This window comes from Salvelinus namaycush, chromosome 20 (assembly GCF_016432855.1).
Source record: "Salvelinus namaycush isolate Seneca chromosome 20, SaNama_1.0, whole genome shotgun sequence".
Classification (NCBI taxonomy): domain Eukaryota; kingdom Metazoa; phylum Chordata; class Actinopteri; order Salmoniformes; family Salmonidae; genus Salvelinus; species Salvelinus namaycush.
Genome location: NC_052326.1, coordinates 2,749,387 through 2,773,210, shown reverse-complemented (window position 1 = coordinate 2,773,210; position 23,824 = coordinate 2,749,387). Strand labels below are relative to the sequence as shown.

General features: G+C 43.1%; 1 protein-coding gene across 1 annotated transcript; it reads right to left on the bottom strand.

Annotated features, from left to right (window-relative positions):
- Nucleotides 1-880: 880 nt before the first annotated feature.
- On the bottom strand, nt 881-7,904 carry LOC120064919 (toxin MIT1-like). The gene is made up of 3 exons (XM_039015508.1): nt 7,833-7,904; nt 1,172-1,297; nt 881-1,006 (listed from the first exon to the last, which is right to left on the bottom strand). Exons 1-3 carry the CDS (start codon nt 7,902-7,904, stop codon nt 881-883), a joined length of 324 nt encoding a protein of 107 aa, XP_038871436.1.
- Nucleotides 7,905-23,824: the final 15,920 nt, after the last annotated feature.

The window sequence follows — 23,824 nt, the reverse complement described above, 5'->3', positions numbered from 1 at the left end:
CCACCACCACCAATAACAACAACAACAGCATAATGCATATAAGGTACAGTCACATACAGTACAATACAACAACACAGTAGGGATAAAATGTCCTTTGGACGTCACACACTGTTAGAGTGGCCATTCACAATAGTAAACAGAGTAGCTCTTTTTGAAATGAGTTTGCTGTCTTTCACGAACAAACCCGAAATAATTTTATTCCATACCGGTTTAAACATAATTATGCAGATAATTAACATTCACGTTTGTAAAGTTGCAAAGCTGTGCAAGTGAAACTGTATATTTCGTGGACCTATGTACAGATCCAGTCGTTGTTCTTGTTTGATTTAGAATGGCACTAGATACCATCAGCATTTACAGTGGGTGTATTTTGTTTATTGTGAAGTCCAGAATCTTAAAGGGGTAATCCTTAGTTCCTACATCCATTTTTGGACTTATAAATTAATGATATGTACCCATTGATTCTTGAAGAATATACGTATAAATGCCTCATGAGCTTAGCTCAACTGTAGTACCCATCAAAACCCCAAATATAAGTTTGTTTTACTCCAATGTTTGTAAACAAGGTAAATGTAAAACTACAATTTTGATATCATGGATTGTCAGTCCTTGCATCCATAGTGTAGTCTATGGATTTGAGAGTGGTTGCAATTCTCCAGCCCCATCCCTCAGCTTTTTACTGAAACTGTGGTGGGGAGTCAACTTTGTTAATGTTTCAATTAAGGATTGCCGCTATAAGAAGGAAGAGCAAATTGTTCTTTTCAAATATAAGTCAACCTGAAAATGTCTATATGTTATCTTTAATAAATATAATGGAAACAGTATTTTAAAAACTAAGGCAGACCTAGAAAATGACTATCAGCATTTCCCGTGGTTGTCCTCAGAGGTAGTAGTCTGAGTAGTTGTACGGTGAAAGACATTTTGATTTGCCCTCTGATGTGGTGATGCATGCCAAATTTGGCACACATGGACATGTGTGATGTAGTCTTGTGCCAATGAAGGGAACCTGGAAACAAAGACAGAAATTCATACTGTGAACAGAATGTTATACCTTAAGGAAATCAGCAGTCTTTCTGCTGTTCCAATACAAATGAAGTGGAGACAGATATTGATTAGTGAGATATGGTGTGAGGTAATACAGAGAAGAGATGATGTACAAAACTTGGCCCACCTTGTTACTCATGGGGTGGCACTCGTCTCCCTTCTGTCCTATAGGGGCACACATCCTCAGGCTCCTGATCCACAGACTGACCGCACAGCACATCCCCTCTCCACACTGCAAGTCCTTCACACAGGCCTGGAGGGATCACACACCATTTTATAGAGTTGAAAGATGAAAAAAAGCTTTAGATTTTAGACTTCCTGTTGAATCTGCAGACGTGTTGCTGTGCGTTTTGTTGCTGTGCGTTTTGCTGCCAACTTTACGTTTTTTGTTTTGTTTTTGTTTTTAATTACCGTTTATATTTTTAGTTTTTCCATCGCAACTTTTTTCCCTCATTCAACTTTTTCACTCCGGACGCTTTATCTGGACATGGTTCGTCAACACCTTCAACAGCCGAAGCTAAGTAGTAACATTAACATGATGTCTTCTAATTGCAGTCGCTGTACTCATAATATACAGGAGAACGATCGCCTTACGGCGAGAATAGCTGTGCTACAAGCCCAGCTTCAGACGCAATCGTTAGGCAAGGGTAATTTCAGTGTAGGAAAGGAAGAAACAGCGTCTGTGCCACCAGTAAGTACAGATAGTAACGTTAGTATAAATCCCCCCGCACAGTCCCCGCAGCCGGACAACTTTCTCATGGCTTCTGGAGGGAAATGCTGTTGGAATGCTCAACCGGTGTCGCTCATTCAGCCGACAGAAACTTTCAACCGGTTTTCCCCATTATGTAGCGAGTCGGAGTCTGAGTCTTCTCTTGTCTCTACTCCTCCCGTTACGGGGTCTGAGACGCCGAAGGCTCCCACCATTAGCTCTGACAAATTGAAAACCCTAGTCATTGGCGACTCCATTACCCGCAGTATTAGACTTAAAACGAATCACCCAGCGATCATACACTGTTTACCAGGGGGCAGGGCTACCGACGTTAAGGCTAATCTAAAGATGGTGCTGGCTAAAGCTAAATCTGGCGAGTGTAGAGAGTATAGAGATATTGTTATCCACGTCGGCACCAACGATGTTAGGATGAAACAGTCAGAGGTCACCAAGTGCAACATAGCTTCAGCGTGTAAATCAGCTAGAAAGATGTGTCGGCATCGAGTAATTGTCTCTGGCCCCCTCCCAGTTAGGGGGAGTGACGAGCTCTACAGCAGAGTCTCAGCACTCAATCGCTGGTTGAAAACTGTTTTCTGCCCCTCCCAAAAGATAGAATTTGTAGATAATTGGCCCTCTTTCTGGGACTCACCCACAAACAGGACCAAGCCTGACCTGCTGAGGAGTGACGGACTCCATCCTAGCTGGAGGGGTGCTCTCATCTTATCTACCAACATAGATAGGGCTCTAACTCCTCTAGCCCCACAATGAAATAGGGTGCAGGCCAGGCAGCAGGCTGTTAGCCAACCTGCCAGCTTAGTGGAGTCTGCCAATAGCACAGTCAGTGTAGTCAGCTCAGCCATACCCATTGAGACTGTGTCTGTGCCTCGACCTAGGTTGGGCAAAACTAAACATGGCGGTGTTCGCCTTAGCAATCTTATTAGGATAAAGACCTCCTCCATTCCTGCCATTATTGAAAGAGATCGTGATACCTCACATCTCAAAATAGGGTTACTTAATGTTAGATCCCTCACTTCAAAGGCAGTCATAGTCAATGAACTAATCACTGATCATAATCTTGATGTGATTGGCCTGACTGAAACATGGCTTAAGCCTGATGAATTTACTGTGTTAAATGAGGCCTCACCTCCTGGTTACACTAGTGACCATATCCCCCGTGCATCCCGCAAAGGCGGAGGTGTTGCTAACATTTACGATAGCAAATTTCAATTTACAAAAAAAAAAATGGCGTTTTCGTCTTTTGAGCTTCTAGTCATGAAATCTATGCAGCCTACTCAATCACTTTTTATAGCTACTGTTTACAGGCCTCCTGGGCCATATACAGCGTTCCTCTCTGAGTTTCCTGAATTCCTATCAGACCTTGTAGTCATAGCAGATCATATTCTAATTTTTGGTGATTTTAATATTCACATGGAGAAGTCCACAGACCCACTCCAAAAGTCTTTCGGAGCCATCATCGACTCAGTGGGTTTTGTCCAACATGTCTCTGGACCTACTCACTGCCACAGTCATACTCTGGACCTAGTTTTGTCCCATGGAATAAATGTTGTAGATCTTAATGTTTTTCCACATAATCCTGGACTATCGGACCACCATTTTATTACGTTTGCAATCGCAACAAATAATCTGCTCAGACCCCAACCAAGGAGCATCAAAAGTCGTGCTATAAATTCTCAGACAACACAAAAATTCCTTGATGCCCTTCCAGACTCCTTCTGCCTACCCAAGGACGTCAGAGGACAAAAATCAGTTAACCACTTAACTGAGGAACTCAATTTAACCTTGCGCAATACCCTAGATGCAGTTGCACCCCTAAAAACGAAAAACATTTGTCATAAGAAACTAGCTCCCTGGTATACAGAAAATACCCGAGCTTTGAAGCAAGCTTCCAGGAAATTGGAACGGAAATGGCGCCACACCAAACTGGAAGTCTTCCGACTAGCTTGGAAAGACAGTACCGTGCAGTACCGAAGAGCCCTCACTGCTGCTCGATCATCCTACTTTTCCAACTTAATCGAGGAAAATAAGAACAATCCAAAATTTCTTTTTGATACTGTTGCAAAGCTAACTAAAAAGCAGCATTCCCCAAGAGAGGATGGCTTTCACTTCAGCAGTAATAAATTCATGAACTTCTTTGAGGAAAAGATCATGACCATTAGAAAGCAAATTACGGACTCCTCTTTGAATCTGCGTATTCCTCCAGGGCTTAGCTGTCCTGGATCTGCACAGCTCTGCGAGGGCCTGGGATCGGGAGAGACACTTAAGTGTTTTAGTACTATATCTCTTGACACAATGATGAAAATAATCATGGCCTCTAAACCTTCAAGCTGCATACTGGATCCTATTCCTACTAAACTGCTGAAGGAGCTGCTTCCTGTGCTTGGCCCTCCTATGTTGAACATAATAAACAGCTCTCTATCCACCGGATGTGTACCAAACTCACTAAAAGTGGCAGTGATAAAGCCTCTCTTGAAAAAGCCAAACCTTGACCCGGAAAATATAAAAAACTATCGGCCTATATCGAATCTTCCATTCCTCTCAAAAATTTTAGAAAAAGCTGTTGCGCAGCAACTCACTGCCTTTCTGAAGACAAACAATGTATACGAAATGCTTCAGTCTGGTTTTAGACCCCATCATAGCACTGAGACTGCACTTGTGAAGGTGGTAAATGACATTTTAATGGCGTCAGACCGAGGCTCTGCATCTGTCCTCGTGCTACTAGACCTTAGTGCTGCCTTTGACACCATCGATCACCACATTCTTTTGGAGAGACTGGAAACCCAAATTGGTCTACACGGACAAGTTCTGGCCTGGTTTAGATCTTACCTGTCGGAAAGATATCAGTTTGTCTCTGTGAATGGTCTGTCCTCTGACAAATCAACTGTACATTTCGGTGTTCCTCAAGGTTCCGTTTTAGGACCACTATTGTTTTCACTATATATTTTACCTCTTGGGGATGTTATTCGAAAACATAATGTTAACTTTCACTGCTATGCGGATGACACACAGCTGTACATTTCAATGAAACATGGTGAAGCCCCAAAATTGCCCTCGCTAGAAGCCTGTGTTTCAGACATAAGGAAGTGGATGGCTGAAAACTTTCTACTTTTAAACTCGGACAAAACAGAGATGCTTGTTCTAGGTCCCAAGAAACAAAGAGATCTTCTGTTAAATCTGACAATTCATCTTGATGGTTGTAAAGTCGTCTCAAATAAAACTGTGAAGGACCTCGGCGTTACTCTTGACCCTGATCTCTCTTTTGACGAACATATCAAGACTGTTTCAAGGACAGCTTTTTTCCATCTACGTAACATTGCAAAAATCAGAAATTTTCTGTCCAAAAATGATGCAGAAAAATTAATCCATGCATTTGTTACTTCTAGGTTAGACTACTGCAATGCTCTACTTTCCGGCTACCCGGATAAAGCACTAAATAAACTTCAGTTAGTGCTAAATACGGCTGCTAGAATCCTGACTAGAACCAAGAAATGTGATCATATTACTCCAGTGCTAGCTTCCCTACACTGGCTTCCTGTTAAGGCAAGGGCTGATTTCAAGGTTTTACTGTTAACCTATAAAGCGTTACATGGGCTTGCTCCTACCTATCTTTCCGAGTTGGTCCTGCCGTACATACCAATACGTACGCTACGGTCACAAGACGCAGGCCTCCTAATTGTCCCTAGAATTTCTAAGCAAACAGCGGGAGGCAGGGCTTTCTCCTATAGATCTCCATTTTTATGGAACAGTCTGCCTACCCATGTGAGAGACGCAGACTCGGTCTCAACCTTTAAGTCTTTACTGAAGACTTATCTCTTCAGTAGGTCATATGATTGAGTGTAGTCTGGCCCAGGAGTGTGAAGGTGAACAGAAAGGCTCTGGAGCAACGAACCGCCCTTGCTGTCTCTGCCAGGCCGGTTCCCCTCTCTCCACTGGGATTCTCTGCCTCTAACCCTGTTACAGGGGCTGAGTCACTGGCTTGCTGGTGCTCTTTCATGCCGTCCCTAGGAGGGGTGCGTCACTTGAGTGGGTTGAGTTACTGACGTGATCTTCCTGTCTGGGTTGGCGCCCCCCCTTGGTTTGTGCTGTGGTGGAGACCTTTGTGGGCTATACTCGGCCTTGTCTCAGGATTGTAAGTTGGTGGTTGAGGATATCCCTCTAGTGGTGCGGGGGCTGTGCTTTGGCAAAGTGGGTGGGGTTATATCCTTCCTGTTTGGCCCTGTCCGGGGGTTTCTTCGGATGGGGCCACAGTGTCTCCTGACCGCTCCTGTCTCAGCCTCCAGTATTTATGCTGCAGTAGTTTATGTGTCGGGGGGCTAGGGTCAGTTGGTTATACCTGGAGTACTTCTCCTGTCTTATCCAGTGTCCTGTGTGAATTTAAGTATGCTCTCTCTAATTCTCTCGTTCTCTCTTTCTCTCTGAGAACCTGAGCCCTAGGACCATACGTCAGGACTACCGGGCATGCTGACACCTTGCTGTCCCCAGTCCGCCTGGCCTTGCTGCTATTCCAGTTTCAACTGTTCTGCCTGCGGTTACGAAACCCCTACCTGTCCCAGACCTGCTGTTTTCAACTCTTAATGATCGGCTATGAAAAGCCAACTGAGATGTATTCCTGATTATTATTTGACCATGCTTGTCACTTATGAACATTTTTGAACATCTTGGCATAGTTCTGTTATAATCTCCACCCGGCACAGCCAGAAGAGGACTGGCCACCCCTCATAGCCTGGTTCCTCTCTAGGTTTCTTCCTAGGTTTTGGCCTTTCTAGGGAGTTTTTCCTAGCCACCGTGCTTCTACACCTGCATTACTAGCTGTTTGGGGTTTTAGGCTGGGTTTCTGTACAGCACTTCGAGATATTAGCTGATGTACGAAGGGCTATATAAAATAAAATTGATTGATTGATTTAGATAAAACTGAGAAGCATTAAAAGTGACTTTGTATTTTCCAAATAGTGCTCAGTCTAAGCCAACCCCTTTGTACAGATATTGATTTATTTCTGGACTGTTTGGCGCTGCTACATAATATGGAGGTTATCGCAAGCTTTTTATTAAAAAAAGGATCCTGAAATTGCTCCGAGGGATATGAACAACTTGAGTGACTGCTCTCACTTTGAATGAAGTGAAGGATCGAAATGAGGGAAGGAGGGGAGGATTTAATGTGACAATCTGGGAGGAAAATCTGTTTCTGTTTCATGTCTGCTTGTACTTATCTCAATTCATATTAGCATCCCTATATGCATCCCTGCGCTGTTCTGGCACTTTTTAGTTTTTCATCTATTATATTTCATACCCAAATTAGATACCAAATTGTCACGAAAGCTGCTAAAACAACGTATGCCCAGCTTTAGAAAATTCTGCTAAAACTATAGATTTTATGAAAAGAATCAGTGCAACTACGTAAATACCAAACAGGTTGCATGGCACCTGAGGTACTATGCAACAATGCGTACCTACATTGTACTGCCTCTGCAAAAGCTTAGCTTTAGTTATCAAAACTAGGACCACTAATATATTAAAACCTTTTTCCTAGTTAAATCCATATTCAAGGAACATGAATTGTCCAAATGATTCCATATAGATGGGTATAGATCTTGGAGACATTAAAAAAAATATTTGCCATATTATCTGACACTGGTTCACCCAGAAGGAACTGTTGCGGTTACACGGTTTAAAATGTTAACTTAAAAGACAGCAATTGTGCTCTTCTATATGGGTTGCTAAGGCAATCTCACAGCTGGCTAACCTCACATTGATTGAAAAGATACTTATACTTGCTGCAACATAACACAAACGTTCTTCTCTGGGTATAGCAAGGCTTGCACTGATAGTGATATACTTACATCAAACATGCTGTTATACAGACTGTAACTTTCTTGTTTCTTCATAAGAGGCTTCTCATGGCACTCTGAGATAATTTACCCCCTGTTATCATTTCGTTTTGGATAAATTATGATCATTATTTCATATTCAACCAAATCAAGCTTACCATAACAAAACATTACATTTCTATAGTATCATCTATTCATAACTAGTTGGCTTCAATAACCTGTTCGCTTCCACTTACCCCTGTGATGACTGCTGAGGACCCATGGGACACAAGCAGTAGGCAGAATAGCAGGGAGCAGCTGGACCGCATTGTGAAGCAGGAAAGTTCTCCAGCTCCTGTGTTCTCCAGGGTGAAAGAGATGGTCTGCTGTGCATTCCTAAGTGTGTATGTGTGCGTTAGATGGACTTGGAAAGAGAGGTGGCCTCCAAAGTCTAGTGTTGAGGACAGAGAGAGGTTTATAAACCCAGCCAGCCATTCCATCTAAATGAGTCACCAGCATCACCTCCGGAGAAAAAAAGAGAAGCCCAAGGTAAAGCTCAACACGACAATATCCTTCTGGCATTCTTTATGTTGATGCCAATTCTTCCTGTTCTTATCAACCATTATCATACCCTTTGAGTGATCTCAAGCCTGTAGTTGTGTTGTCATCCTTGAGCTGGAGATTCAGCATTCAGATATATTTCTATTAAATATACATTTCCACTTTTCCACTTTCATAAGCAATCAATTATACACTACTACTGCTTGTCGAAGATCTCATTCCAAAATCATGGGCAGTAAAGGAGTTGGTCCCCCTTCTACTGCTATAACAGCCTCCACTCTTCTGGGAAGGCTTTCCACTAGATGTTGGAACATTGCTGCAAGGATTTGCTTCCATTCAGCCACGAGCATTAGTGAGGTTGAGCACTGATGTTGGGCGATTAGGCCTGGCTCGCAGACTGCGTTCCAATTCATCCCAAAGGTGTTCGGTGGAGTTGAGGTCAGGGCTATGTGCAGGTCAGTCAAGTTCCACACCGATCTTGACAAACCATTTCTGAATGGACCTCGCTTTGTGCACGGGGGCCTTGTCATGCTGAAACAAGAAAGGGCCTTCCCAAAATTGTTTCCACCAAGTTGGAAGCACAGAATCATCTAGAATGTCATCGTATGTTGTAGTGTTAAGATTTGCCTTCACTGGAACGAAGGGGCCCAGAGTCCTAGCCCGAACCATGAAAAACAGCCCCAGACCATTATTCCTCCTCCACCAAACTTTGGTTTGGTTGGTGATGTGGACACCAAGGAACTTGAAACTCTCAACCCACTCCATTACAGCCCTGTTGATGTTAATGGGGGCCTGTTTGGCCCACCTTTTCCTGTATTCCACGATCAGCTTTGTCTTGCTCACATTGAGGGAGAGGTTGTTGTCCTGGCACCACATTGCCAGATTTCTGACCTCCTCCCTATAGGCTATCTCATCATTGTTGGTAATCAGGTCTACCACTGTTGTGTTGTCAGCAAACTTAATGATGGTGTTGGAGTCGTGTTTGGCCACGCAGTTGTGGGTGAACACGGAGTACAGGAGGGAACTAAGCATGATACCCCTGAGGGGCCCCAGCGTTGAGGATCAGCGTGGCAGATGTGTTGCTGCCTACCCTTGCCACCTGGTGGTGGCATGTCAGGAAGTCCAGGATCCAGTTGCAGAGGGAGGTGTTTAGTCCCAGGGTCCTTAGCTTCGTGAGGAGCTTCGTGGGCACTATGGTGTTGAACACTGAGCTGTAGTCAATGAACAGCATTCTCACAATAGGTGTTCCTTTTGTCCAGGTGGGAAAGGGAAGTATGGAGTGCGATTGAGATTGCATCATCTGTGGATCTGTTGGGGCGGTATGCGAATTGGAGTGGGTCTAGGGTATCTTGGATGATGCTGTTGATGTGAGCCATGACCAGCCTTTCAAAGCACTTCATGGCTTCCGACGTGAGTGCTACAGGTCGGTAGTCATTTATGCAGGTTACCTTCACTTCCTTGGGCACAGGGACTATGGTGGTCTGCTTGAAACATGTAGGTATTACAGACCCGGTCAGGGACTGGTTGAAAACGTCAGTGAGGACACTGCCACATCCGACGAGTGTCAGAGTCGGTATAGTAGGATTCAATCTTAATCCTGTATTGACGCTTTGCCAGCGGGATTTATTATAAGTGTCCGGATTAGTGTCCCGCTCCTTGAAAGCGGCAGCTCTAGCCTTTAGCTCGATGTGGATGTTGCCTCTAATCCATGGCTTCTGGTTGATATATGTACATACGGTCACTGTGGGGACGACGTCGTCGATGCACTTATTGATTGAGCCGATGACTGAGGTGGTATACTCATCAATGCCATTGGGTGAATCCCGGAACATATTCCAGTTTGTGCTAACAAAACAGTCCTGTAGCATAGCATCCGCGTCATCTGACCACTTCCTTATTGAGCGAGTCACTGGTACTTCCTGCTTTAATTTTTGCTTGTAAGCAGGAATCAGGAGGATATAATTATGGTCAGATTTGCCAAAAGGAGGGCGAGGGAGTGCTTTGTATGTGTCTCTGTGTGTGGAGTAAAGGTGGTCTAGAGTTTGTTTTCCTCTGTTTGCACATGTGACATGCTGGTAGAAAGTAGGTCAAATGGATTTAAGTTTGCCTGCTTTGAAGTCCCCGGCCACTAGGAGCACCACTTCTGGATGAGCATTTTCTTGTTTGCTTATGGCCTTATATAGCTGGTCGAGTCGGGTCTTAGTGCCAGCATCGGTTTGTGGTGGTAAATAGATGGCTTTGAATAATATAGATGAAAACTCTCTTGGTCGATAGTGTGGTCTACAGCTTATCATAAGGTACTCTACCTCAGGCGAGCAATACCTTGAGACTTCTTTAATATTAGACATTGCGCAATGCCCCTTGTCTTACCAGACGTAGCTTCTCTGTCCTGCCGATGCATGGAAAATCCAGCCAGGTCTCTATTATCTGTGTCATCGTTCAGCCACGACCTTGTGAAACATAAGATATTACAGTTTTTAATGTCCCGTTGGTACTGTAGGATAGTCTTGATCGTATGTTATCCATTTTGTTTTCCAATGATTGCACGTTGGCCAATAGAACGGATGGCAGTGAAAGTTTACTCACTCGCCTACGAATTCTCAGAAGGCAGCCCGTCCACTGCCCCCTTTTTCTCTGTCTTTTCTTCACGCAAAGGATGGGGATTTGGGCCCGTTCCCAAGAAAGCAGTATATCCTTCACGTCAGACTCGTTAAAGAAAACATCTTTGTCCCGTTCGAGGTGAGTAATCGCTGTTCTGATGTCCAGAAATTATTTTCGGTCATAAGAGATGGTAGCAGCAACAGTATGTACAAAATAAGTTTTAAAAAATAAGTTACAAACAATGCAAAAAAACTAACAAAATAGCACAGTTGGTTAGGAACCACAGTTGGTTAGTTGGTTAGGAACCACAGTTGGTTAGTTGGTTAGGAACCACAGTTGGTTAGGAACCACAGTTGGTTAGTTGGTTAGGAACCACAGTTGTTTAGTTGGTTAGGAACCACAGTTGGTTAGGAACCACAGTTGGTTAGTTGGTTAGGAACCACAGTTGGTTAGGAACCACAGTTGGTTAGTTGGTTAGGAACCACAGTTGGTTAGGAACCACAGTTGGTTAGGAACCACAGTTGGTTAGTTGGTTAGGAAAAACAGTTGGTTAGGAACCACAGTTGGTTAGGAACCACAGTTGGTTAGGTCCCGTTCTGTGAGCTTGTGTGGCCTACTCAGCCTACTTCGAAGAGCTGAGCCGTTGTTGCTCCTAGGCGTTTCCACTTCACAATAACAGCACTTACAGTTGACCGGGGCAACTCTAGCAGTGCAGAAATTTGACTAACTGACTTTTTGGAAAAGTGGCATCCTATGACGGTGCCACGTTGAAAGTCACTGAGCTCTTCAGTAAGGCCATTCTACTGCCAATGCTTGTCTATGGAGATTGCATGGCTGTTTTCGATTTTATACAACTGTCAGCAACGGGTATGGCTGAAATAGCCGAATCCTCTAATGTGAAGGGGTGTCCACATACTTTTGTATATATAGTGTATATAAAAGGATATGGTTAGAAAATAAAAGCCACACATTCCTTAGCTTTGATGCAATACATTTAAATACAATTACATGGTCACTCAATCACTGTAGGATCACCAAAAGAATGACACTCCAATAAAAATGTCTATGTCAACTGAATGAACAGAGTACATACAGTTGTCATATATCGTCCTAGGCTCACGTGATTTAAGGCCATATGTGGATATTTGTGGTATTTAATCTGCTATTGGAAGGGTTGTCATGACAGAAACTCAAGGTCTCATCTCCAATATGAAAGGCGGTAGCACTTGTGATTTTATCAAATATTTTCCCCTTGTAAAAAGATTTAATTGGCATGCCAAAATAAGCCATGCCAATTACATTGTTATATTTTCAGCAGCTAGAGGCACAGAAGTCCTTGCTGTTTGAGCCCAGATGTTCAACATCAGGAAAATGGCAGAAAAACATTTTTTATTTTAATATTGTAGTGATGCCAGAATGGCGTGAGATGGAATTTAAACTTTGGGCAACAAGTGATTTAAATGTAAAAGGTTGATAATACAAACATTTGTTGCATAGTGACTGATTACCCTCCTGCTTGAATCCAACGAGTTCCATTGTCTAGTTTGCGTGTGTTGTAGAATAGTGACATCAAGTAGAACCAGCTGGTATGTCCAGTTGGCTGCAGTTGAACTTTCCCTCATCAGTTGGTAAGGACTTGAGTCACAGTCACACCACTAACTGAGTCTCACAGGAAGCCAAGATTAAGGCCCCAGCCTCGAGAATGACGACCAAAGGTGGAGAGTGGGATAGCCCTGAACTAAAGGACACACTTCTCTTGAAGCAGTGTGACTCTGAATACAGCAGAGATGAATATGAATATCACTCAAGATCATCTATATTGTTCAACTCATTTAATTCTCTCCTTCAATGGAGAGTACCATCCAAGGTGAATATGTAATTGGCTGACATGTACATTTGCGATCTGACCCACTGATCCTGTAATAGCTGGTGAGAAAGAGGGAGGGAGGGTTGAGATGGTGAGAGAGAGACACACACACACACACAGAGAAAGAGTGAGCAGCCAGCAGTTTAAGCTGCAGGGTAGACTTTTTATTTCCAACACTGACTGAGTGCCAAGTCGGCTGAAATGACTTGGCATGCCTCCCTCCAGTGTGCTGCTCTTCCCTGATGTATCATTACTCCTTCATCATTGCACATATCAAGGTATTGGCAAGGAAGCAATGCAGAAGAAGAAGAGCTCGCATAAATGCATCACCTGGACAGAAACGTTCATAGAAAGAGAATATGTCAGAGAAATTGATTTTATTTCCTTAAATCTCAGGGTGAAGGTGTTTCCATCCACTTCAAAGCCCCAAAGTAGAGAACACTTAAGCACAATGCAGAAACCATTTACAGTATAATTTAAGTAAAAATAGGTTAATTTCTACATTGCCCACTGTATTTTCAGTGTGCACTTCAATATTTCCTGAAATATTTAACCTTATTACTGCAAGTGGGTCATTTTGTATTTCAAAGCACTTCATCTTATTTTCTGCCCGTGACAGGAACCAGTCTGCTTGCCAATCTGGAGCTCTTGACCAAGTCTCAAAGCAATACCAATCCAATGAGATAAACAAGGAGACATAAAACACAAGGAATAAGTATAGAGGCTAGGAGGACAAATACAACAAAACACCCTGGCATGGAGTGAACTGTCTTTCATATATGATCGGTTTCCGTTACTTAAAATGATGGGTAACATACTCATTTAATGGAACATTTGCAGTATTACTTTTTTGCATATTTTACAGCTATAACAGTTATAGTCCTATCTAAGGATTTTCACTTGAGAATTGGAAAAGGGTTGCCAATGAGGACTGATCATTTGATGTGTCATCCCCTCCATAAAACAACTATCACTGGTCTAACACCCATACTACATAATAGCCAGACAACCACACACATTGTATTTATCAAGTACCCTCTGAGCCCAATTGTTCCTCTGTTCCATGCAGAACCTGCTGTTGCCTTATGATTTAGTAACCACAGTGCATTACAGAAAGCCCCATTTTATATTGTGCCTGCTTGCTAGTGTTGGCTGAGATTTTAGAGACAGGCAGCCCCGTGAGGAGCCAGGCTGAGGTGTGCCACACATTGTTACACTCGGAGGAGTGCAGTGGGTTCGGTTCATTCTGACGAACACAGAGGTAGTGGCACAGAGGCTCTTTAGAAAGCATTGCAGCAGGTTCACCGACACAGTAAAGGTCGCTTACAGACGAGGGGTTCTTTTTTAGGAGGCTTGCGTCTTTCTTCCTGTTCTTGTTCCTTGGCCTGGAGCTTGGGGGAGGACTGGTACGGGGGCGTTTGGCAAGCTGACAGTCAGAAAGTTCAAAGCTCCTCTGTGTGTCAGGAGCAATTACTGGCTGGCAGGAAAAAGCTTGGCTCATGGAGTAGGACACTAATGTCTCTGATATGATGTAGACCTAGAGCCAAGTCATGGTTTACTTTACATGAATGATAAAGGCCCCTCTTTGGCTGCTGGCTGTGCAAGGTTTAGAATAAACAATTGACTTACCATACATAATGTATACATCAATGATGTCGCTCTGGCTGCTGGTGATTCTCTGATCCACCTCTACGCAGACGACACCATTCTGTATACCTCTGGCCCTTCTTTGGACACTGTGTTAACTAACCTCCAGATGAGCTTCAATGCCATACAACTCTCCTTCTGTGGCCTCCAACTGCTCTTAAATGCAAGTAAAACTAAATGCATGCTCTTCAACCGATTGCTGCCCACACCTGCCCGCCCGTCCAGCATCACTACTCTGGACGGTTCTGACTTAGAATAAGTCAGAACCGCTTCATAACTACAAATACCTTGGTGTCTGGTTAGATTGTAAACTCTCCTTCCAGACTCACATTAATATCTCCAATCCAAAATGAAATCTAGAATCAGCTTCCTATTTTGCAACAAAGCATCCTTCACTCATGCTGAAAAACATACCCTTGTAAAACTGACTATCCTACCGATCCTTGACTTCGGCGATGTCATTTACAAAATAGCATCCAACACTCTACTCAGCAAATTGGATGCAGTCTACCACAGTGCCATCCGTTTTGTCACCAAAGCCCCATATACTACACACCACTGCGACCTGTATGCTCTCGTTGGTTGGCCCTCGCTTCATATTTGTCGCCAAACCCACTGGCTCCAGGTCATCTATAAGTCTTTGCTAGGTAAAGCCCCGCCTTATCTCAGCTCACTGGTCACCATAGCAGGACCCACCCGTAGCACGCGCTCCAGCAGGTATATTTCACTGGTCACCCGCAAAGTCAATTCTTCCTTCGGCCGCCTTTCCTTCCAGTTCTCTGCTGCCAATGACTGGAACGAACTGCAAAAATCACTGAAGCTGGAGACTCATATCTCCCTCACTAGCTTTAAGCACCAGCTGTCAGAGCAGCTCACAGATCACTGCACCTGTACATAGCCTATCTGCAAATAGCCCATCCAACTACCTCATCCCCATACTGTTGTCTATTTTATTTAGTTTTGCTCCTTTGCATCCCAGTATCTCTACTTGTACACTCATATTCTGCACATCTATCACTCCAGTGTTTAATTGCTATATTGTAATTATTTCACCACTATGGCCTATTTATTGCCTTACCTCCGTAATCCTAAACTCATTTGCACACACTGCACATAGACTTTTTCTACTGTATTATTGACTGTATGTTTGTTTATTCCATGTGCAACTCTGTGTTGTTGTTTGTGTTACACTGCTTTGCTTTATCTTGGCCAGGTCGCAGTTGTAAATGAGAACTTGTTCTCCACTAGCCTACCTGGTTAAATAAAGGTGAAATAATAAATAAATAAAAATCAGGGTTCCCCAACTTTCAGGGTATTTTTTTTATTGTTGGACATAAAAGACTGTAGAAACACTAGAAAATCAGCTCCAAGTGATTTTTAATTTTGGAAATCTGTTGCCAAGTATTTCCATGCATAATATATATATATATCAAGGTTTGAAATGATTATGTTTTAGTCAAATATTATATCTGCTTGTGGTCAATTTGCAGTCTACAAATGATTTCTAATTATGTTCCGGTCGCCCGACCATCCGCTCAAGAAAAAATAGGCCCTCGGCTGAAACTAGTTAATGATCCCTGCTATACATGAATTAAGACATCTTTGACTTCTGTTATTCCTGGTGAGGGAGGGGATGGGGTTGCTGGCTCATCCACATAAATCTACTCTGAGCCTGTCCCCCCAAGGCAATCCCCAATCTCATTTTCTCTGCATGCATAAATTCAACTTGGTCTCAGGGCATTTCGTATTATTCTATATGTATATCTGAGACACTCCATATGGAATGATATGTTACGTTTGGTATGGTAGTTAATAATTTGTGGATGTCCACCCATTTCGTATAATAAAATGTTAAAGTTTTCTGTTCCAATTTTTGGGTTGCTAGACTCGTTATACGCTCACCCATCCACACCGAACAACCACCCTACTTTCGTTTTTGCCTTAAGTAACCATCTGTCTTATGTAACCATACCAAACGTAGCATATCATCCTAAATGGAGTGTCTCGGATTTACGTACAGAATAATACGAAATGCTCTGGGACCAGGTTGCTAAATTGTGTAAGGAGCACATGCCATGAGATTGCGGGTTATTGTGAACATCAGGCTCTTTTGGCTCTGGACATCTCCTAACTAGATCAAAGCCCAGGGTAACATCATGTGCTGCTGTTCAAATCCCCTGGCATCCCCACTGGGCATCTTCCCTCCCTCATAAGGCACTGCAGGATTTCAACTCTTCTCTGCCCCTCTTCATCTGATGCTTTTTATCTCAATTACATGGCCCCCCTTGTGCGAGATGGGAGTTAATCCTGGTGTTGCCGTGATCCCACCGGCTGGGATGATCCATCTGAAGGGATTAGGGATGCCTGAGGGAGAAAGGAGAGTGGGAGACCCAATAGGGAGTTCAGATCAGGGGTGAAATCTCATGGGGAGCCAGCAAAATGAGTTGCCTTTTAATTGCTGGCCATGCCTAATCCCATAGAGTTATAACACCTGTGGTGGTGTGGTGTGTGCGTATTTGTCCCCATCCAATGATACGTGGAAAGAGAACGAGTGATAAGAAGAAAGAATGAGACAAGGCTATGACAAAAAAAATCCACATTCATTATTATAGGGTATAAATCCTATTTCTAAATCCAATTTCTCTCAAACTGTCCCAAACATTCTGATCTTCAATATGTTTTTATTTATTTGATAACAATTTTTTACCTTTATTTTAACAGGGAAAACATGTAAGAAATGTAAACATTTAATAGCAATAGTTTTCGTCAATGTACCGTGCCTTCCCCTCTATTCATATTAACAATTGTATTGTATCCCAAACACCCAAAATATGCAGAGTTGCCTTGGTTGTCTATGTCATAGCTACAGCAAGGATAGAATGTACTAACTTGAAGGTCACAACAACAGCTGCACATTATTTATTTTTATTGGTTTTGAACTATGGCAGAATAGCCCTGGTAAAGTTCACTGCATTCACCCCCCCCCCCCAAAAAAAAAACATATATATTTTTAATTATATCTACACTGAGTCTACAAAACATTAAGAACACCTGCTTTTTCCATGATAGACTGTCCAGGTGAATCCAGGTGAAAGCTATGATCCGTTATTGATGCCACTTGTTAAATCCACTTCCATCAGTATAGAGGAAGGGGAGGAGACAGGTTAAAAAAGGATCTTTAAGTCTTGAGACAGTTGAGATGAGTACCATTCAGAGGGTGAATGGGCAAGACAAAATATTTAAGTGCCTTTGAACGGGGTATGGTAGTAGGTGCCAGGCGCACCGGTTTGTGTCAAGAACAGCGACACCGCTGTTTTTTTCACGCTCAACAGTTTCCCATGTGTATCAAGAATGGTCCACCACCCAAAGGACATCCAGACAACTAGACACAACTGTGGGAAGCATTGGAGTCAACATGGGCCAGCATCCCTGTGGAACACTGACAACACCTTGTAGAGCCCATGCCCCAACAAATTTAGGCTGTTCAGAGGGCAAAAGGGGGGGTGCAACTCAATATTAGGAAGGTGTTCTTAATGTTTTGTACACTCACTGTATGGGTATGCTATACAGAGAGAACCAGAACTTTAGCCTTGGATGTGTTCAGTTCAATTCACATCTATTTAGGTGATCCTTTGACAGTGATCCTTTGCTCGCCTGAGGTAGAGTATATCATGATAAGCTGTAGACCACACTATTTACCAAGAGAGTTTTCATCTATATTTTTTGTAGCTGTCTATTTACCACCACAAACCGATGCTGGCACTAAGACCGCACTCAACGAGCTGTAAAAAGCCATAAGCAAACAAGACAATGCTCATCCAGAGGGCACTCCTAGTGGCCGGGGACTTTAATGCAGGAAAATTTTAATCTGTTTTACCTACTTTCTACCAGGATGTCACATGTGCAACCAGAGAAAAACTCTCAACCACCTTTACTCCACACACAGAGACACATACAAAGCTCTCTCTCACTCTCCATTTGGCAAATCTGCCCATAATTATATCTTCCTGATTCCTGCTTACGCAAGCAAAAACCAAAGCAAGAAGTTCCAGTGACTCGCTCAATACAGAAGTGGTCAGATGACGCAGATGCTAAACTACAGGACTGTTTTTCTAGCACAGACTGGAATATGTTCCGGGTCTTATCCGATGGCATTGAGGAATATACCACATCAGTCACAGGCTTCATCAATAAGTGCATCGATGACGTTGTCCACACAGTGACAGTACATACATACCCCAACCAGAAGCCATGGATTAGAGGCAACATTTGCACTGAGCTAAAGGGTAGAGCTGCCGCTTTCAAGAAGCGGGACTCTAACCTGGATGCTTATAAGAAATCCCGCAATTCCCTCAGATGAACCATCAAACAGGCAAATAGTAAATACAGGACTAAGATTGAATCCTACTACACCAGCTCCGACGCTCGTCGGATGTGGCAGGGCTTGCAAACTATTATGAACTACAAAGGGAAGCACAGCTGAGAGCTGCCCAGTGACACAAGCCTACCAGATGAGCTAAACGACTTCTATGCGTGCTTCGAGGCAAGCAACACTGAAGCATGCATGAGAGCACCAGCTGATATGAGTAAGACCTTTAAACAGGTCAACATTCACAAGGCCGCAGGGCCAGACGGATTACCAGGACGTCTACTTCAGGCATGCGCTGACCAACTGGCAAGTATCTTCATTGACATTTTTCAACCTGTCCCTAGCCAAGTCTGTAATACCTACAGTACACTACAGTTCAAAAGTTTGTGGTCACTTAGAAATGTCCTTGTTTAGAAAGAAAATAAAAAATGTTGTCCAATAAAATAACATCAAATTCATCAGAAATACTGTGTAGACATTGTTAATGTTGCAAATGACTATTGTAGCTGGAAACGGCAATCATGGAATATCTACATAGGCGTACAGAGGCCCATTATCAGCAATCATCACTCCTGTGTTCCAATGGCACATTGTGTTAGCTAATCCAAGTTTATCATTTTAAAAGGCTAATTGATCATCAGAAAACCCTTTTGCAATTATGTTTGCACAGCTGAAAACTTTTGTTCTGATTAAAGAAGCAATAAAACTGGCCTTCTTTAGACTAGTTGAGTATCTGGAGCATCAGCATTTGTGGGTTCAATTACAGGCTCAAAATGGCCAGAAACAAAGACCTTTCTTCTGAAACTCGTCAGGCTATTCTTGTTCTGAGAAATGAAGGCTATTCCATGCGAGAAATTACCAAGAAACTGAAGATCTCGTACAACACTGTGTACTACTCCCTTCACAGAACAGCACAAACGGGCTCTAACCAGAATAGAAAGAGGAGTGGGAGGCCCCGGTGCACAACTGAGCAAGAGGACAAGTACATTAGAGTGTCTAGTTTGAGAAACAGACGCCTCACAAGTCCTCAACTGGCAGCTTCATTAAATAGTACCCACAAAACATCAGTCTCAATATCAACAGTGAAGAGGCGACTCCGGGATGCTGGCCTTCTATGCAGAGTTCCTCTGTCCAGTGTCTGTGTTCTTTTGGCCATCTTAATCTTTTATTTTTATTGGCCAGTCTGAGATATGGCTTTTCCTTTGCAACTCTGCCTAGAAGGTCAGCATCCCGGAGTAGCCTCATCACTGTTGACGTTGAGACTGTTGTTTTGCGGGTACTATTTAATGAAAGGCTGGTCATGACTACATGATAATCCCAGAAACCCTAGACCCACTCCAATTTGCATACCGCCTCAACAGATTCACAGATGACGCAATCTCTATTGCACTCAATTCTGCCCTTTCCCACACCTGGACAAAACGAATACTTACGTGAGAATGCTGTTCACTGACTACAGCTCAGCGTTCAAAGCTCATCACTAAGCTAAGGAACCTGGAACTAAACACCTCCCTCTGCAACTGGATCCTGGACTTCCTGACGGGCCGCCCCACAGGTGGTAAGGGTAGGCAACAACACATCTGCCATGCTGATCCTCAATACGGGTGCATGCTTAGTCCCCTCCTGTACTCCGTGTTCACGCATGACTGCATGGCCAACAATGGCCAAGCATGACTCCAAGGCCAAGAATGGCCAAGCATGACTCCAACACCATCATTAAGTTTGCCAATGACACAACAGTGGTAGGTCTGATCACCGACAATGATGAGACAGCCTATAGGGAAAAGGTCAGAGACCTGGCAGTGTGGTACCAGGACAACAACCTCTCCCTCAACATGTTCAAGACAAAGGAGCTGATCGTGTATGACAGGAAAAGGAGGGCCGAGCACGCCCCCATTCTCATTGACGGGGCTAAAGTGGAACAGGTTGAGCGCTTCAAGTTCCTTGGTGTGAAGAGGGCACGACAACGCCTATCCACCCTCAGGAGATTTGCATGGGACCTCAGATCCTCAAAAAGTTCTACAGCTGCACCATCGAGAGCATCCTGACTGGTTAAATCACCGCCTGGTATGGCAACTGCACGACCTCCAACCGTAAGGTGCTACAGAGGGTAGTGCGTACGGCCCAGTACATCACTGTGGCCAAACTTCCTGCCATCCAGGACCTCTATACCAGGCGGTGTCAGAGGAAGGCCCTAAAAATTGCCAAAGACTCCAGCCACCCTAGTCATAGACTGTTCTATCTGCTGCCGCATGGCAAGCAGTACCAGACCACCAAGTCTATGTCCAAAAGGCTTCTTAAAAGCTTCTATCCCCGAACCATAAGACTGCTGAACAGCTGATCAAATACCCGGCTACCCAGACTATTTGCATTGAGCCCACCCTTGTTTTATGCTGCTGATACTCGCTGTTTATTATCTATGCATAGTCACTTTACCCCTACTTACATGTACATATTACGTCGACTAACCTGTACCCCCACACATTGACTCGGTACCAGTACTCCATGTATATAGCTTCGTTATTGTAATTTTATTGTTGCTCTTTTATTTTTTACTTTAGTTTATTTAGTAAATATTTTTCTTAACTCAAATTTTTCTCAAAACTTCATTGTTGGTTAAGGGCTTGTAAGTAAGCCTTTCACGATAAGGTGAAATACCTGTTGTATTCGGCGCATGTAACAAATACAATTTGATTTGATTTGAAAATTGTCTTTAACATCCCTATCCTCAAAATTGTCGTCTTCAAGATCTTCCCACTCAGTCCACATACTATCCATCACACCTACACAACATTCATTGTGTTTTTAGTGCTTTTCCCTTGGTGTCATAAAGCTTTACAATACTTGTGTTTGAAAGTCCCACATAAGAGATAGTGTTTGACGTAAGAGAGAGATCCACTCTTTCAGAAAATATGTAACCTTCATTACAGGACATTCACTATCATGCAAATAGCCCTTTACCTCGCAAGGTCACAGCTCATCAATTCAGAGTCCTGTCCTTGGTTCCCCACAAAGACATCTGCTCATGGCAATATCCATTCAAACCTGCACCAAGCCTCTACAAACTATTACCACTTGAGCTCCTTCTAGTCTCTAGAACAATACAGTTCCTTCATTTTCTCCTTAAGTGGATGGCTATACCCAGAAATTAAGGGAGACATGCTGATTGCGTTGAAAAGTCTTCACTTTTTCACGTTCTTCAACAATACAGTACAAATGCACTGATGAGTCATACTGTAGCTGGTGTTTTCTGACTGTTGATCAGTGTCCCTCTCGAGATTCTAGTTACCATCAATGTTCCCTCAAAGGGGACTGAGCAAAGTTTAGGTCTTGTGAGTGGAAACTTGAATATTGTGAGCCTGTACCCTTATCAGTTTTATACAGTAGCCAATAGGCTATTGTGGCTATTTGAGAATAATGTAGGTCTACCAACAATACCAATGGAGAAAATTCCATAACATTTTAACATGGAAATAGCTTTCGATTTCTATGATATAGCCTACAGTAGCCTATATGTGGTGTTCAATGCAGGCCTACATTGCATGAGACTTTTTAAAAGGGCTTGACATTAATTTATGATTTTTTACTTGGTCTGTAACACCATAGGCAAAAAAGGTGACTGTAAATTGCATTGTATTGTGTTGTATGATGCAGGAAACTACTTTACAAAATAAAATGTGTTATTATTACCATATAGTGAATTAGACAATATAGGCTACCCCTCTGCCTATTGGCTTATTTGCATATTCAAGCCTGTTTCAAAATACAACACTCCCCTTTAATTAAGACATCAGCTTTTTACCTAACTGGCTTTTCAAAGACTGCTTGAAATCTAGCCTACATGTTTTGTGCTCTTGTAGGAGGCAGTAGCTCCACATTGCCGATCTATACTTATCTATAACTGGGCTAATAACTCGCTAACTAGCAAAGAATATCAACAAATGTGCAGACACGCAGGCTCTGTGCTCTGATCTGAACTGATCTGAAAAGTAATTTACTCATGGGTGATTGAAAGACAGTTGGTGGGCTACCCCACTGATAGAATTCTACTCCATTGCGCTCTGGCTCTGCCTACAACAAAATCACAGACTCAATCTTGCAAAGTTGGATTTGTTTTGGTTTGTTGCATTGAAAAGGGGCTGATATAATGTTGATTCGATCACAGAAAAAAACGTTGATCTATATAGTGCAAACTAATGGGGCGAACTCAGTGAAGTTCAGTCTCTTGTCTCTCCACGGCCTGGCATTTGTTCTGCGCAGCAGTCCTGGAGGAGGTGCGTCCTTAGAGGGAACAGCCTTAATATAATCATTATCAGCATTATTTATGAGTTATGACTCATTGCATTTGAAGATTCTGAAACAAAAAAACAATGAATATTACAACTAAATATAATTAAATGGATCGCAATGTCACGTTCTGACCTTAGTTATTTTGTTATTTCTTTGTTTTAGTATGGTCAGGGCGTGAGTTGGGTGGGTTATCTATGTTGGCTTTTTCGTTTGGCCTGGTATGATTCTCAATCAGAGGCAGGTGTCGTTGGTTGTCTCTGATTGAGAATCATACTTAGGTAGCCTTTTTTTTCCTGAGTTTCGTGGGTGGTTGTCTTCCGTGTCTGTGTGTTCCACACGGAACTGTTTCGGTTTTAGTTCTTTCACTTTATTGTTTTGTATTTCAGTGTTCAGTTTTGTCCCATTAAATATTCATCATGAACACTTACCACGCTGCGCTTTGGTCCTCCTCTCTTTCTCCCAACGAAGATCGTTACACGCAAAGCATCAAATAATGAAAAGGTATGAATCGGTTCAACTCTGACTTATACAATGGTGTCGAGTTAGGACTTATGAACGAGCACTCAATTCCTGTGTAATGTATCTGTTTGGGGTTCAGATCTACATGCTAAAGGTTTCTCTGCCTCTGGTGGAGATGGACCTTTGCCAGTATAAACAAACACAGCAGTGCGGACATACAGCACAACACGTCCCTATTGCTAGGACGGGGGCTCTATGTGTAGTGTATGCAGTGCTGTGGTGTGATGCTAATACAAGGTGACACCAGAGACTGGGATGGCCCCGGGCCTGACACCCCTGACACATAGGGCAGGTCATGTAAGGGCCTGTCATAGCAGATTAGCGCTGACCACATTATGAGCCTCATAAACACATCATTACTGCTGATGAAAACACTTGAGAAGAGAACCCCAGTC

What these genes read in the sequence shown, in the direction of transcription:
- LOC120064919 (XM_039015508.1), bottom strand. Translation starts at nt 7,904, where the DNA reads ATGCGGTCCAGCTGCTCCCTGCTATTCTGCCTACTGCTTGTGTCCCAT. An exon ending in CCTCAGCAGTCATCACAGGG is followed by an intron (nt 1,298 to 7,832) that starts GTAAGTGGAAGC and finishes TGATCCCTCCAG; the next exon opens with GCCTGTGTGAAGGACTTGCA. An exon ending in GCCACCCCATGAGTAACAAG is followed by an intron (nt 1,007 to 1,171) that starts GTGGGCCAAGTT and finishes CTTTGTTTCCAG; the next exon opens with GTTCCCTTCATTGGCACAAG.